Source organism: Ambystoma mexicanum, chromosome 6p (assembly GCF_040938575.1).
Source record: "Ambystoma mexicanum isolate Mex_15411 chromosome 6p, UKY_AmexF1_1, whole genome shotgun sequence".
Taxonomy (NCBI): Eukaryota; Metazoa; Chordata; class Amphibia; order Caudata; family Ambystomatidae; genus Ambystoma; species Ambystoma mexicanum.
Window position 1 is genome coordinate 1,539,568,873 of NC_090935.1, and position 17,102 is coordinate 1,539,585,974.

General features: G+C 42.8%; 1 protein-coding gene across 2 annotated transcripts in view; it reads left to right on the forward strand.

Annotated features, from left to right (window-relative positions):
- Nucleotides 1-17,102, forward strand: part of CHRNB3 (cholinergic receptor nicotinic beta 3 subunit) — a 781,646-nt gene that overhangs the window by 420,139 nt on the left and 344,405 nt on the right. For both annotated transcript variants that reach the window (XM_069626420.1, XM_069626421.1), the window contains exon 4: nucleotides 15,681-15,790. In XM_069626420.1, the coding sequence (XP_069482521.1) occupies nucleotides 15,681-15,790 (110 nt within the window). The remainder of the gene's footprint in view (nucleotides 1-15,680; nucleotides 15,791-17,102) is intronic.

Below are 17,102 nucleotides of genomic sequence, written 5' to 3' on the forward strand. Positions count from 1 at the left end.
TCGATGCAAAGACACTCCTATGGTAATCTAATGGCATGGTGGGATACTACTGCTTTTGAGGATGGGGTTGTCTCTATCTTTGTTTTGGTAGGATGCTAGGATAACTGAAAGAACATCAGACCTTTTTCAAGTGGTCACATTTTATTGATAGTAGCCTGACGCAAACTCTTGAAATGATTCAAACTATTTTTTTTCAATTCTTTTTTTATATGTGTGTAGTTTTAGAATCACTTTTTGTATTTCTCTTGGTTTTATGTCATATGCAATGTACAACTTCTGTTAAGAAATTGTAATTTTGCACATCGTCATGAAAGTGTTGATACATTTGATCCAGTTTTCAATTTCAACTCACTGTGACCAATTAAATGAATAGAGTTAATTAATTGTATTAATAGGAATCCAGCTAACACCAAGTATATGCGTTTGTCATTGATTGCACTGCCATTACAGAAAGTATTGCCATTCTTTGGATGTGAAGACACCTCTAGAAGAATCTTTGTCACTTCCTGGTAATATATAGAGCCCACTAAACCGTACACAGAATTCTCACTTTGTAAATGTTGGAACACACGTAATAACAGTCAAAAGTCAACATTTCCAGTACCTAGCAAATGTCCTCATTACTTAAAATAACATATGCCTTCTTGGTATACATGTTATTACCTAGCAAACAATGAGGGAATCTGGCCACATGATGACAATACCTGCAGTATGATGACATTGACTTTTAATGTATGGTGTTGTAGAGTTTATGATGCCAACAAATACCATATGGATGGAGAAGCTGGGCCTATGATATCAGTAACAAGAAAAGATGCAATCACCTTAGCATTTGATGACAATAGCTGGACTATGATGGCAATACCTGCACTATGATGTGTGTATCTTAGCATAATATAGCAAAGGTGACTGAGTTATGGTCCTGCCTGGTTTATTACGGTGAAAGCTAGCATTGGTTTTAGTGTCATATTTTTATTGTATTTGTAGTTTTTCTCCATGTTACTGTGCTATATGCCGCATGTAGCCTCTTCAGGCTATGAAAAGAAGTGAGCCACTGGAAGGGAGTGACAGAAAAGCAGAGTAAACAGAAGAAGCCAAAGTTAATTCCTAAGAAAATAGACAGCATAAAAGGGGGGATGAGAAGGACCCCTTTACCACTTGATCTTTTTTTAAATGTAAAAATGTATTTGATTTGTTTAATGTTAACACATTTTTGCAGATGAAGGTATGGTGATTTTAGGCAAATAGAGGGACATTTCATTAAAAGAAGCCATCTGAATCTATTGAATTATTGCAGAACCATTATAGAGTCTGTGTGACACTGAAGAGAGACGTTTTGTTGTGCATTACCTCATCCTGCCCCCCAACAGCATAAGTACAACATCTGCAAACTGTTAAGAGGGGGATTTTGCATTAGGAAGATGAAGGCTTACTTTTCCCCATGGGCATGCATTGGAGTAAAGTAAATATTTGATGGAAGAAAATTAAACATTGGTTTAAAATGATAAAATATATTTTAAAAAGTCAGTTGTTTGGTATGCATATGAGCAAATTCAACCTTTGCCCCGGATCCCCTGGTACCCTCACCCTTTTGAGTGGAATTATGAATAACTCTCCTAAATGCTATTACATTTGGGATCCTGTTCTTTGTTTTTGGGAATCAGTCTCTCATGTATGCTACTTTCCATAGTTCTTTGATCGATTATTGCACTTCCAATGTTCTGCCAGAGTCCAGCACTTTGCAAGTTGACCTTCCATTGTGCATCCAGAGGCACTTGTGGTGGGTGGGCACGCACGCGTGTCTGAGAATCATAAGAAAAGGTCAGTATTTTTTTCAGCCTCATTTGTCTGTCTTTTATCATGGTGTCCTCGTACCAACATAGATTGTACTTCTATTTCCCTCTCTCGTTTGTTAAACAGAAGCATGTTGTCTACAGCGATGCATCTACATATTTAGGAGGCTGTTAAACTGTTGCTTGTACCCATAATGATGCTACTGCCTGGAATGGCTTGTCTGGGGGTGTTGTTTTGTCCTTGTCATTGGGCATAGTGGTTCAATCCATTTCTGTAACTGGATGAAATTCCAGATTTCAGAGCTTTGTAGGTGGAGTTCGTGGAGACGCTACTTGAAAGATTTCCTTTTTCCATTACCTTCCCATCGACTGCATATTCCTTTGTCTCCAGGGTTTTCAGGATGTTGCCTTACCCTGTGCCTCGATTATTAGGATGTTACATAACAGTGCACCAAGCATACGTTGAATGTCCCACTTAGCCCTTTATGCCGTTGATTGCAGCGTGTCCCTTGCAATCCATAGAGCAATTGGTTATAACTTTAGGTTTTTCAGTGTGGGCTGACAATTATTTTCTAAAACGTGACCCATTTCTTAATCTGGGGTTCCAGGATTTTCCAATAGCCTGTGCTGTGTTCCACTTTTCTGCTTTAAAGAATTCTTGTATGCAATGGGGGGGGACAACTCTTGTAATCAGCGTTGGAAACCCTCTTAAATGTTTTTTTGGATTGTTTACATTCCCCACACATGCCTAGAGATCCGACGCGTGTTTGTTAATGTACGGGCAATCGATGGTAGGACATCACTTTTATCACGTTGATGAATACTCAAAGGCTGAGGTGAATGTATCCAAGTTTGATGTTATAATTGCACCCACAAGTTTGGCAAGATGATAGTCAGATATGCTATGCTTCCTTTTGTAGTTCTGAGTTTGTACTGGCTCATGTCCCAGTTACTGCCTCTGTGCCCTATATCACAGGCACGATTGTGGCTTTTGCTCAGTTGTTTTTCTACTTTGACACAGTTCCATGTTCCATGATTATTTTTTTCAAGCATTCTTGTGTTAGCAGTTTCTGGTTTCTGCATGAAGAGGAATATATTGTCTGGGTACAAAACTCTTTGCACTTCTACTTCTGCAATCTTGGTGTGGCCATAGCATCTGTCCGAGGAGAGGCAATTCTGAAGTTTCCCGAATCAGGTAAAAAAGAAGCAGGGACATAAACGTCTTTCGTAGTTTCTTTGATAACAAGGTCTGTGCTTTGTCTCTCATGTTGGCCAAGTTGTAGGTCTGCATAAGGAATGTCCAACTGACATAGCCAAATGGCTTTCTGCACCACACCTTGTATCCTTTGGCTGTTACAATAGTGTCTGATGTCCACCAACTGCGGTTTATGATATGATATGATAAGTCATTTATAACGTGCTTTTGGGTTTGGACATCATATTAATGACTGATTCTTTGAAAAGATGCTGGAAGTGGGTTGCGGTTATTTACTCGATGCAGTTCCTGGCTAAAGTGTGCATAGAAGTCACTTAAGACAATGGGTGTGAGCACCTACGCATGCAAACTATGCAGGGTATTTCTGTGTTGATAGCAGGTGCAATTATTTACAGACTGTGTGACATAAGAGCGCTGTCTTCAGTTTCTTTGGACATTTTATATTTTGTTATTGTAGTTTGAGATCAGGGCTTAGGTTTTTCTAAAAGCGTAGGCATATGAACGGCAAGTAATTGTGAAATTCTTTGCTCTAGCATTGGTGTGAAATCAATCTGATTTATGGATCCTCCGCTATGTGACACTGGCCTGCACCTGAATCGCAGTGAAATTTTACAGCCAAGAGCCAGGCAATGGAAGCACCTTAAGCCCTCTCCACCATCTATACATGTTCAGACAAGAATGTCCATGCTATGTGCATGTACTCAAAATTATCACAATACATGGGAACACAGAAAGTAGTTTGACAACACAGTGGCTAAAAGTATCGTGTCTATTGCACCAAAACTATTGAGGCTATAAAGGACACTGTGGCAGGCTGACCTGAACGGGAACAGAATGCCTCACTTTGAGAGCACAGGGATATTACCGTCTGAGGCAGCCCATTGCTGCACGTATTATCACATTAAGCTCCATAGCATAATGTCTGGGGTGCTAATGGTTCTTTTGGAGTGGGGGGAGGTAGTTGGCATAAGCAGTGCAAGCCCTTTCATTCAAGAAAGATGGCTGATTCCCATTTCCAAGTTCCCCATTAAGGCAGGTGTGAGAATGATGTCAGAAAGAAGACTGTGGATTTCAAGATGGCTACTGTGAGGAGAGCTGTGTGACACGCAGCTCTCCTTCCCCCGGGGCCCAATACTGCAGATTTAAACTCATAAATTCCTCCCCAGGTAAGAGAGAAGTTACAGCGGAGGGGTCCATTGCTGGATTTCGAGATACAAAATCACCAAGTCGCCCACCTCGGACATAGGGGGCCAGGAGACTGGTGCAACTGAGGACCGTAGCCAGTTTTGAAAAATAATCTGCACCCAGCCCAGACATTAGTAGCACCCTATCTGAAACGAGGAGGAGCTGGTAGAGAGAGCAGGGCGAGGGGTCAGCGAGTAATCAGGGGCCCACCCAGCACCAAGCCAACAGGATGGCAGTGAGCCATAAAAAAGTGGCAAAGCAGGCAAGAAGTAACAGAATCCACAATTGGGGACACAAAAACCTAGTATCAGACAAGGAGGGGGAAGAGGCTGGAAAATATATGAACCCAACACAAATCAGCCACCCAAAGGTCCTTGGGGGAGAGCAGGAGGAGAAGGGGGCTCCCCTGACCTGAAGGGATTGAGCTTACAGCCATTGGAACAGTGTATTTATAGCTCAGTGGCCAAAGAGAGGCAAGATGTCAAATAACAAGGAAAACAAGCCCAAAACACATCAAAATCTGCGAAAAAGACCCAGATGGCAACATCCAAAAACTGTGGTGCAAAGATGGGGGAACCCAGCCGGAGGGTGAACAAGACTCAGAGAGACAAGCGGAAGAAGGACATGATGAAAAGAAGGGGGATGAGCATGTGGTCACTCAAGAGGTTCTTGGCCAATGCTTTCAAGATTTTGGGGAAAAATAGCGAATACCATTCAAACACAAATTAATTAAATGAGAGAAAACTTCTCGATGGCCCTGCAAGAGGTTAAAGAACTGAGAGGGAGAGTGGACGCTACGGAAATCACAGTCCAAGAGATCGCTGATGACACAAAGAAAATTCTCGTGGAACACCTGTCTAGGGTCACACAAAATCTAGAGATCCAAAGTTAAGATCTTGAAGATCTTGAAAACCAATCAATGAGTTCAAACATAGGGATAAAAGGCCTGGTGGAAGAGGTGGGAGATAAGGAAATAAGCTCAATGGCCAAACAGCTGTTTGTAGATCTGATAAGTAATAAAAGTGCACAGAGTTGGTGAACTGGGAGTGAGGCCCAGGGATGTGCTGGTTACCCTACATCGCTATGAATAAATGGAGAGAGTGCTGGCAGCTGCAAGGAGGACTAGTGAAATTACTTATAATGGGTCCAACTTACCACTTTATCAAGACCTGGCACAGATCACCTTGGCTAAGAGACAGATGATGGGTCCAGTGGCCAGATTTTTGAGGAAGCGGGTGAAGCGGTACAGATGGACCTTTCCCTTCAGGCTCTTGTTTGAGTGGGAGGGGCATCCATGCTGAATCATTAGAAGGAATGAAAATCCTACATATTGAAAAGGAGGAAAACTACAGTGAGATCCAAAATCAACCGAGGGAACCGATCAAGAGAAAGCAATGTGAATGGACCAAATATACATCAAAGAATACCAGGTAGAACAGTCACCGAATGGCCAATTAGGTAATTCTGAGGGGGATTTGAACCCTGTATCAGAGACATCGAGCAGCTCAAACAGATGAATAAAAGCCCAAAGTATCAAAATCATCGCCTGGGGAAGAAGGCCGGAATGGAGGAACCAGGGGGAGGGGTTGGCGATATAGGCTAGTCTGGAATCAAACCAGGATCTAGGGTCACCCGCACAAGAATGTTCTGGGAAGAAGCAGGGGCTCAACTCCCTGATTGGAAGGTCGGGGGCGAGAGGCTGGTTGAGCCAGCCCAGTGTAGGGGAGAGGCAAGAGTGAGGGGAGGGGGAGTAGGGTAGGGATGGGGAGGGAGGGGAAGGTGGGGGGGTCCCAACCAAAGACCACACAATGTTACATTGCCTAGGATGACATACCATGACCCTGGCTAAAAGAGATATGCTAAAGATTATTTCCCTAAACATTAGGGGGATAAATTGCCCAGAAAAAAAGAAGAAAGTTGGAGCAGTTTCTAGGTCGGGAGGGGTTGGGGATATTAGCCCTCCAGGAAACACATATCTGCAAACTAGACAAACACAAAGTCAGATTAACAGGTTATCAACAAATATTCCAATCCAACACAGCGGGGAAGTCGGGTGGGGTACTGATAGCTATGTGAGACAATATGGGCTTTCACACCATCACAAAAGAAAGAGACTCAGAAGGTCGGTATTTATCAGTAACCTTTCAAGGGGGGAAAGACATACACACTTGCAGCAATAAATGCACCCAATGTGGGACAGGACAGGTTCCTGAGACAAACACTAAGAAAGCTGGAGGTCTTCGCGAAAGGTGATATAATCCTGGTGGGAGATTTTAACATTACCTGGGATACTTGTGAAGATAGGAGTGCTGTGGTCTTCCATAGTCACGCCAAACCCTTGAAAGAGTGAATAGATAAAATGACTCTTATGTCACTGGTGGACGGGTGGAGGCAAAAGGGGGGACAGCGAAACTCTCACATACACAGAACAGTTTCAAGGATCGACTACGCCTGGGTGTTGAGGGCCTTATTGGGTCAAGCCAACAACAGATGATTTGAGATGCCTTTACAGCTACCTTGAGGCAGACGCTTATAGCCTTGAAATCTTGTAGGGACAGACACATGAGACAACTGGAAACAGATCTAGAGGGCAAATTGAAACTAATAATGGGCTGTATTGTGGAGGGAGATGGAGGGGCCATTAGAAGGGAATACCGGCTAAGCTGCCGAACAAACGCTGATCTACCTTAAACAGAGGTACTATATTAAAGCAAATAGGTCGGACCACCTATTGGCAAGGGCCCTGAGGCAGAAAGAGGCGTCAAAAACAATACTGAGAATTAAAACAGGGGGGGGGGCAGCTCAACTCTCCCAGACATTATGGGGGAGTTCACAGGGTATTGCTCATCTCTTTATAGATCAGACTCCCCAGCAGAACAGGCCCAAAAAGAATATCTCAAAGCATGCCCATTAGGCAAGATTAACAGGTTGTAACGGGAGGAGTTGGAGGACAACATTGCACCAGAAGAAGGGCAGTCAGATGAAGCCTACTGGAGGGGGAGTGCCAGGGCTGGACGGGTACTTGGCAGACTTCTATAAAACCTACAGGAAATTCTAATCCCATATCTGATCCCCCTCTCCAACTCTTTTTGGTCGAAAAGGGGGAATTACACCATCCACGGGAGAAGCCAAGGTGGTGTTGTTGCCAAAGCTGGGGATAAAACCCAATGCGGATCCTACATGCCGATTGTGCTTATCACTATCGATGCAAAAATGTACACTAAAATACTGGCAAAAAGACTCAATCAGCTCCTACCGGGGCTTATCGATCCGGACGAATCCGGGTTCATAAGAGGTAGACAGACTTGTGACAAGACTAGAAGGGTCATTCACCTCATTGAAAAGGTGAATAGGTCATGGATACCAGCACTTATCTTGGCCCTAGTCGCGGAGAAAGCATTCGACAGGGTCGAATGGCAGTTCCTCTTTAACACCATGGAATGGATGGGGTTTGGGGTCAAATTCCTAGCATTAATAAAAGCTAATTATCAAAATCCCAGACTCCGACTGGCAATAAATGGAAGGCTCTCGTTGAGTATCCCAGTCTCAAGATGTACAAAACATGGATGTCCTCTTTCCCTGCTGCTTTACGCTGTCCATTTGGAGCCCCTTCTGGCCACCATTCGGACCTCTAAGGAAATAAAAGGGATTGGATCCCCTTTGGTGGAAAAGAACAACGAAGTAGCAGCATTCGTGGATGACCTGTTGCTCCTGATCATGGATCCCGAGAAGTCACCAAGAACAGTAGAAATGGCACTATAACAGTTTGGGGAGGTAGTGGGCTTAAAAATCAATGTACATTAATTGGAAGTGTTAAATCTGACGCTCCTGATACATAAGGCCCAAGAACTGCAAGACGTCTTCCCATACAGGTGGGTGGAAACAGGTATAAAATATCTTGGGATAGTGATCACTAAAAAGATAAGCATGTCATATGATGCAAATTACCCGCCCCTGTCAGAAAAAATTATAAAGATGCTAGTCGACGGGGGACCCCTATCAATATCATGTTGGGGAGCATCAATGTGCTAAAAATGGTAATCCTGACGAAACTGCTCAATCACTTTATGCCATTGCCAATACGGGTACCTAAAACTTACTTCTGGGTCCTGCAAAAACACACAGGTACATTCATATGGAACCACAAAATAAACAAAGGTGTTGCGAAAAGTCATGAGAACATTGAATAGTAAAGGAGGACAGGGAGAACCAGATTTCAGAGCTTACTACCTTGCATCACAGATTAAGGTGATTAGGGACTAGTTTAGAGAGGATAGGAGGAAGGTGTGGAGACCTATGGACAGGGCAATCGTGGGGAGCCCACTATATAAGGTCCTCTGGCAACAAAGGGAGGACAGGCCAACAAACATGTACTGTAGTGAATTAGAGGCTTTGGTGGGAGAGGCATGGGATGTGTCGGTGTGAAGGGCAGGGCTGTCCACCGCCCCCCTCTGATGCCTTTGTTTAGAACCCTCAATTCACACCAGGCATGGGGGGGGCAAATAATCTGACCAGTGGCTAGAGGAAGGCTGCAGGAAACTGAGAGACATGTTTAATGGACAAGAGCTGAAGTCTTATAACAAATGCAAGTAGTACTTCGAGCTAGGAGAGGGAGAGCGATACTGCTACTTTCAACTACGACACTGGCCAGAGCATCCCACAATTAAGCTAGCTGCAACCAGGGAACTTACCCCCTTCAAAAAATATGGCAATTTATGGTATTTACAAAAGAGGGGAGGGGACTGGGAAACTGGTGTACATGGAGAAATGGGAAAGGTAGCTGACATCTCATTGAGGAGGAGCAATGGTTGGTTCTATGGGCGCAGATCCCCAAGCTAGCAAGGGCAGTCCAAATACAAGAAATGTGGACAAGGTTAATGGTTCAATGGCACCTCACCCCGGAAAGGCTCCATAGATGTTATCAGGCAGTCCCGGATAGATGTTGAAGGGAATGTGGGGACGCGGGGGGGGGGGACATGGGATCACATTTGGTGGGAGTGCCCATCCATTCAAACCTACTGCACGATGATCCAACTAGCAATGGAAGAGGTCTTTGGGGTACAACAGAGGAGCTCTCGGGGGGAAGCCAACCTGGTTTTGGGGGGAATCTTTGAAGTACTACCAACAAAATCACAAAGAAAGGCGTATGTCATCCTGATGATGGTCGGAGCATTGGCGTTGGCCCAAAAATTGAATAAAGAAGGAACCCCGAAATCAGCATGCATGTGTGGGGAAGGTATGGAATTTCATAGCTCTAGAGTGGGTCACCTATTCTATCCAGGGAGATCACCAACGGTTCCTCTTAGACTGGGACTTGATTTTAAAGTTTCTTCTGCGAGACTTGAGAGGAGCATGGTGCCTGAGAAAAATTTAACTTTTGGAGGTGATCTGATCCAAGAAATTGTGACGACCTAGAATGGGCCGGGACTGCTGAGGCCAAGGACTGGGGATGTTGTTAAAACAAGGGCAACAATTGTAAGCTGCAAGAAAGAAACAGGGGCATGGAAGAAGGATGGGGTCGAAGAGGCTCTTAGGGGATTAAGGAGGGGAGAGGGAGGGAGGCGTGGCGAGGAAAAAGGGTGGGAGTGCAATGGTTACAGATGGCATAGCGAAAGGGAGGGAGGGTAAAAAAAAGGGAGGGAGGAGGGGGAAGAAACAGAGTTAATAATGTTGGATTACTTGGAAAATGCCAATAAAAACGTACTTAAAAAGAAAAGAAAGAAGGCGGCAAGTAAGCAAATGTTTTTTCTGTAATTTGAGGCGCTGTAAGGTAGTAGGGTGTACAGATATGATATGATATGAAATTTTATTTATATAGCGCCTATACACATTGTGCTTCAAAGCACTTCAAAGCAAGGGAGGGAACAAGGGAAAATACAATGACATTCTTGAAGGTCATGAACAGTAAGGATGTGAAATTAACTATCGTACTTGGCCTGACGACATTTCAGATAGTGCAAGAGCTAAGACATAGATAAGGAAGGGAGGGGGAGAGTGGGAAGGAAATGGAAACAGACAAGCGACTAGCGTACTAGGCCTGATTACATTTCTGGTAGAGCCAGAGAAAACAAAAGGTGAGAGAGAGGGGTGCAGAAAGGGAGGGGAGGAACAAAACAAGCGATGATCGTACTAGGCCTGATGACATTTTAGATAGTGCTGCGGGGGGAATTAAGGGGGGGGGGGACAGACGAGGTTGCTATCATACTAGGTCCAGGGACAATTCTGGTAGAGTAAGTGCATAGAAGAAAGTAAGGGGAGGATGGGAGGAGAAAGGGAGAGGAGGAGAGAACAGAGAGTAAGCAGTCAAAATGAGTGGAGAAGCAAGAGGGGAGAGTGAATACAATTGCAGAAGTCAGTAGTAACACATAATGTTGCAAGCCTGGGTACAAGATGGGAACAACTTGATTCAGGGCCACCATGAGAAAGGGTGACGCACCGTGAATCAATTAAGTCCATAATAGTCCAATCCAGCATTGGCCACAAGACGGTGATGGTGAAACAAGAATGTATCAGGACAGACTCCTGCAGAAGTAGGCTGGAGGGGGTTGAGGGGGAGCAGGGTAGAAGAATCAAGCAAAACAGGCAACACCTGTGTGCGAGAAGGGCGGGTGCACAAGGGAATATCAGGTGGGGATGGCGTGTAGGGAAAGAGGGAGTAAACACATGTTGGTGCATGCTTACCTGCTGTCTGAGCAGGGGTCCGGGCCTTGGATCCTCCTGGTCCAAACAGGAATTGACCTTTTCTTTGTCTGACCTTTGATCAGACACTCGGGTGAGAGACACCCTTGATCGAAGAGTTAAGAGCAGGAAGGAAGAGCCAGGGCTAAGAAGGTGGGTGGTGCTTAGGCCAGGTGACCAAGATGCACTTGCACCTGCTCCCCATCTGCAAAGGAAAAGAGACTGGATGGCTCCTTAATTAGGGAAAAAGAGAAGCAACCAGGAAGGCACCAGGTGGGCAGGGCTTGGTAAGTGGCGAAAAAGAGCGGCAACCAGGAAAGCACCAGGTGGGCAGGACTTAGGCCAGGTGACCAAGATCCACTTGCACCTGCTCCCCATCTGCAAAGGAAAAGATGCTGGAGGGCTCCTTAAGTTGGGAAAAAGAGCAGCAACGAGGAAGGCACCAGGTCAGCAGGGCTTGCTAAGTGGGGAAAAAGAGAAGCAACCAGGAAGGCACCAGGTGGGCGGGCTTGCTAAGTGGTGAAAAAGAGCAGCAAGCAGGAAGGCACCAGGTGGGTGGGGCTTAGGCCAGGTGACCAAGCTCCACTTGCACCTGCTCCCCATCTGCAAAGGAGAAGAAGCTGGAGGGCTCTTTAAGTAGGAAAAAAGAGCGGCAACCAGGACGGCACCGGGTGGGCGGGACTTGCTAAGTGGGGGAAAAGAGCAGCAACCAGGAAGGCACCAGGTGGGTGGGGCTTAGGCCAGGTGACCAAGATCCACTTGCACCTGGTCCCCATCTGCAAAGGAAAAGAGGCTGGATGGCTCCTTAAGTAGGGAAGAAGTGCAGCAATCAGGAAGGCACCAGGTGGACGGGGCTTGCTAAGTCGGGAAAAAGAGCAGCAACCAGGAAGGCACCAGGTGGGCGGGGCTTAGGCCAGGTGACCAAGATCCACTTGCACCTGCTCCCCATCTGCAAAGGAAAAGAAGCTGGAGGGCTCCTTAAGTAGGGAAAAAGAGCGGCAACCAGGACGGCACCAGGTGGGCGGGGCTTGCTAAGTGGGGAAAAAGAGCAGCAACCAGGAAGGCACCAGGTGGGTGGGGCTTAGGCCAGGTGACCAAGATCCACTTGCACCTGGTCCCCATCTGCAAAGGAAAAGAGGTTGGAGGGCTCCTTAAGTAGGGAAAAAGAGCGGTAACCTGGAAGGAACCAGGTGGGCAGGGCATGCTAGGTGGGGAAAAAGAGCGGCAATGAGGAAGGCACCAGGTGGGCGGGGCTTCGGCCAGGTGACCAAGATCCACTTGCACCGGCTCCCCATCTGCAAAAGAAAAGAGGCTGGAGGGCTCCTTAAGTGGGGAAAAAGAGCGGCAACCAGGAAGGCGCCAGGTGGGCGGTGCTTAGGCCAGGTGACCAAGATCCACTTCCACCTGCTCCCCATCTGCAAAGGAAAAGAGGCTGGAGGGCTCCTTAAGTAGGGAAAAAGAGCAGCAACCAGGAAGGCACCAGGTGGGCCGGGCTTGCTAAGAGGGGAAAAAGGGAGCAGCCATCAGTGAGATGGGAATTTGGACCATTGACAGTTAATTCACCCTTTCATTCAATCAAGGGTTCTCCCTTGAGCCAGTTGTTGATGATTCTTTCTCTCAGACCATCATTACCAGAAATTCATTGGGATAATGTACAGCACAACTCATGTACAAGGTTGCAAGTGTTGAGGTTTGTGTGTTTCTTATATGGTATAAAACACTGAAAACCCTGGTTGAGATTGATTTAAAAGTTCGCATTTCTGGTCTAATGATCATCCGTCTTCCTTAAATTCTGATATTTTAAGATCGATAGGAAACTGAAATCTCAATGCAAGATCTTCTACATAACGAGAATAGCCATTTCTGACACTCAAGAGCCATTAACATTATTTCGTATAATCTTATAGCAGTTGTAATGTAACACACCTGTGTGCATTGAGTTGTAGTTATTTGCAATAGTATCAATGCTGCCCACAGTTTGTTATATGACGAGGCAATTATTGAGACAGGCTTCCTTTAGCTTTCTAAGCTGAAGCCTATGATAGGTGGCCCTTTATATCAACTTTAAACTTAAATGGTGTTTCTTTGATGAGCCCATGCAGAAAGGTATTGTTTGCTTTTTTATGTGATTTCAGAAATTCTTTGGAGACAGCAATGCAGTTTGAAATTTGTTACATCATTGTTTAGGTTATAACGTACTTCAAGACATGTAACCTTGTATATAAGGCGCAGTGTAGAATACTGTGACACATTTCTCTGACTAATGGTCTGAGAGAAACTAACATGTTGGGTTGCAACAATATATTATATGAATAGTGAGAGCAGCATTTATGTCTAAGGTATCGGACAAATTGTGGTCAATATAATTTATGATTTAGCAGTGTTTTGCTTTTGATTTCATTTATTAGTGTACATTTATTATTTTTAATACTTATTTGCTAATGCATTTTGGTGCATTGCACATTAGATGTTAAAATTGTTAAACATATATATATTCTTTCAAAAAATACATCACTGTTCAAGTGGTCAATAGTGGAAGGCTACTTACTTGTTTATGTTTTTGCAATAGACCTTAAAGGTAGTTTTATTGCCCTGTCCTTGTGTGTTTCATGAGAGATAATCCTGTGAACAACTTTTTTGCAAAATATTTTACAACTCCTTCACACCAAATGCACAATGTGCTAGATCAGATATTTTTTTCTGTGCCATAAAATATTGTGACCAGGTCTTTGGTGGTCCCATGTGAAGACCATGTCGGTATCCATTTCTCCATCACTTTGGGAAAACCCATTTCCAACTGTGTTCCTGGAAACTAATTATGAGAGAGGCAGTTAGGGATAAAACAGCTTCCACAGTAACTAGCAGCAATGAGTCCTCTGCCCCAAATATTAGTACATTATTAGAAGATCTGACTTTGGGGAATTGATTGCTCCTCTCAAGACAACACTAAGGTAATGAGGCAAAGATAGACGATAATGGGCTTCATAGAATATAACCTCCAATTCCATTCAACGAGAAATCTAGAGATGAAATGGAAATGCTCTTATTGTCCAGAACTTCAAATTCATCACCAGAGGCAACTCAAGGTGTGCAAGGCATTGGTATTCGTGTGCAACAAAGACTACTTCAAAATTAGAATTGATAATATGCTGACAAATATGGAGAGGACCTGGCTTTCATTAATGATTTCAGCAATCCCCAAGCTCCAGTCTGAACTCTTACCCCAATTCTTCTTACAAGATTGCATACTGGTTTGCGCTTCATGTAAAATTGAGTGCACTCTAACTGAAAAATGCACAAAAGGTGTAGAATCCATTCCGACTATTAAAAGCTTTATGAACATGAAACTAAAAAATGATAAGGTACTAATTTATTCTTAAGAAGATAACCCTGGATCTGGGAGACCCATCTGTCATCTAACATGCCCGGCCAAACAAATTGAGTGTGCTGTTTTTGCTCATCTCCAAAATATTTGCGGAGCAGCATGATTAGCTTGCCCTTGTTCAGTTGGGCAGCAGGCAGGGTCGCAGTATGGAGTGTTTCACCACAGTTTTACGTCACTAGAGTCTTCTACTAATGTAAGAATTCTTTTAATGCCAAACATTGTATTATTGTATACTTTGTAGCGGTCTATGGCGGCTGCCTGCGGCTGTCCCTTTGCTATATAGCTCCAAGAGGCCAATAGGCAAATGTTTACACTCAAACCTCCCACCCCCATCTCGTATAAAGTACAAAAATCAAAAATAGCTATGTCTTTTTACAAATCGAGTGTTTAAAAGTTGAAATATTGCTTTAAACATTTTCTTGCACATACAACTTGTTCCCCAGCACCATTATATTTCATGAATGTTCATGTCTTATGTTTACTTCTGCAAAGGCAAACATAAAAGGAATGATTGTAATGATATGGACATGCTTCCTTTCTCATTATTCATACTGATAGATATTTAGGCAGCAAGAGATTAATGAACTCTGACAGTGAAATGTTTAATCAGAAACTTGTTCAAATAATCAGAACTATGTATAAAACCTGTTTCCAAAGTATTTTTGTATTTTTCATTTGAAATGTATATACAATTTTCTATTTTCAATTTAAAATGGATTTAAGATTAAACATTGTGTAACAAAGTGTTTTTGTTTGCGTGGATAATTAAAGTAAAAGTAAATGCTTTATGTTCTACACCAGATGTGTCGACGTGCATGTGGGAATTTCTTTCCATATTTGGGAACTTAAAGTGTCCACATTATCTAACTTCTGTTTTAGTTTCTGTTTAGTTTAGGTTTCTTTTTGTGTTTTATTCTGAAATATTAAAATTAATTCTATTGTTCCTTCCATCTGATCGACATGACCAAGGGCCTCATCAAGGGTTGGGTTTCAGCCCTTCAATGCGGCGGTAACGTATTACTGCCGCATTTAAGGGTTGGCACAATCAAGAGTTGGCCGGTAAATTGGAGTTTTACCTCCAGCTTTTTACTGGCGGTAAAAATGTCCACTTCCTGGCCATTTTCGTTCATTTTTGGTAATAGCCCCCCCCCAAGCCAATGGGTGATCGGGATTTACCGCCCCCCGCAACTGAGGATCTGGTGCAAATTGCGCAGGACCAAGTTGCGGTAAGTTAATAAAGCCCAAAGTAGCTTAAAATAATATATAGTTTTATTTTTTAATTCTGTGTTTAGTACTGAAATCTAGATGGAAGTGAAATGCATTTCTTCTTTTCTCGAGGATTAAGTGTTTTATTAACGACTATGAGTGTGGAAATGTTTAAATGTTCAATGCTGATATGTTAATGACCACCTATTTCTTATAGGAATGGATGGACCTTAAACTGCGCTGGACCCCTAGCGACTATGGTGGAATAACTTCGATAAGAGTTCCATCAGAATCTCTTTGGCTGCCAGATATTGTTTTATTTGAAAAGTAGGTATAATGCATTTATAGGGAAAACTACAGATTTTCGAAACATAATCAGTGTGCAAAGCAAAAAGAATAACCTCCAAATGTATGCTTTCAGGTATTTTTTTTTAATTCTATTTCTTTAAAAAGTCTACAGATTTTCATAAAACAAATAAATGACCATTTGGAAAAATATTGACATTGTACCTTGTATATCTACTATGAGAAATTGCAGAAATGATAAGAATCAGTGAAAAACATAGGACATTGGTAAATTGCAAATGCACAATTCGTGTAGTTAACTTTCACTGAAAATCAATCTCCTAAAAGCCAAGTGGCAAAGCAGAAATAGAAAAAAAAGTAGTGTTATTAGAAGATTATGAATTAGTTGGCTCAGATGGCCATCCCGAATAATTTCTACAGAACATTTTACTCAGAATATGCTACCATTTTTGGGAACATATTTAATTATATGTGCAAGAACTGTGAATTCTTCATAGTTAGAGTAATACATTAATCATAATTGTTCTTAAAATGCATAAGATCCAACACTCCTTGGTTGATCTATTTTACTGGTAAATTCCTAATTCCGAATTTGTGGGGGGTAAAATTAAATGCATTCATATCAATGCAATACTGCTAAAATTGCTAGCTAGGAAATTACAAAGATTTGTACAGTTGGGGGATTTGTTTAATACAATGCACACACATATACGTATAGGTTGGGCGTTGCGTTCCATGAGGAAGTCCCATTAACCATACTAAGTTTAGATGCAGGGAAAAACATTGGATATGGTTTACTGTGGATTTCACTGGGCGGCAATGGACAAAATGAGCATCAAAAATAGAATACACCAAAGAATAAAAACATTATAAAAGGTTCTGTTTAGATTATAACAGACCATTAATCCCCACTTTGTATTAGGCAAAAACCACACTGTGGGTGGCATTTATCTCCGATTGTATTTGCTGTTCATAGAGAGCAGCTAGCATAGAAGAGTGACACTTTACAATGTTAAAACATATATTTTATTTTAAGCTGTGATAATTTGCAGGTAGTTTAATTTTGTACTTTCAGAACTTCACTAATGAGTGACCTGAATTTAAATGAATATTTAACTAATTGGCTAAGATTTTAGATGATAAAATAAATAAAGAGAACAATGGTTAAATGTATGCAGAATATTTAAAACTAAAATCTAAATAAGTTAGCCTCCTGTCTAACCTACTGGAAATTGTGGATTCTCATCGAGCAAATGCCCTGCTGAGATTTTTAAAACTTTGATAATATGTGTTATGATTTAGTAAGAATTGTGTTGCTTTTAGAAACTTTTTG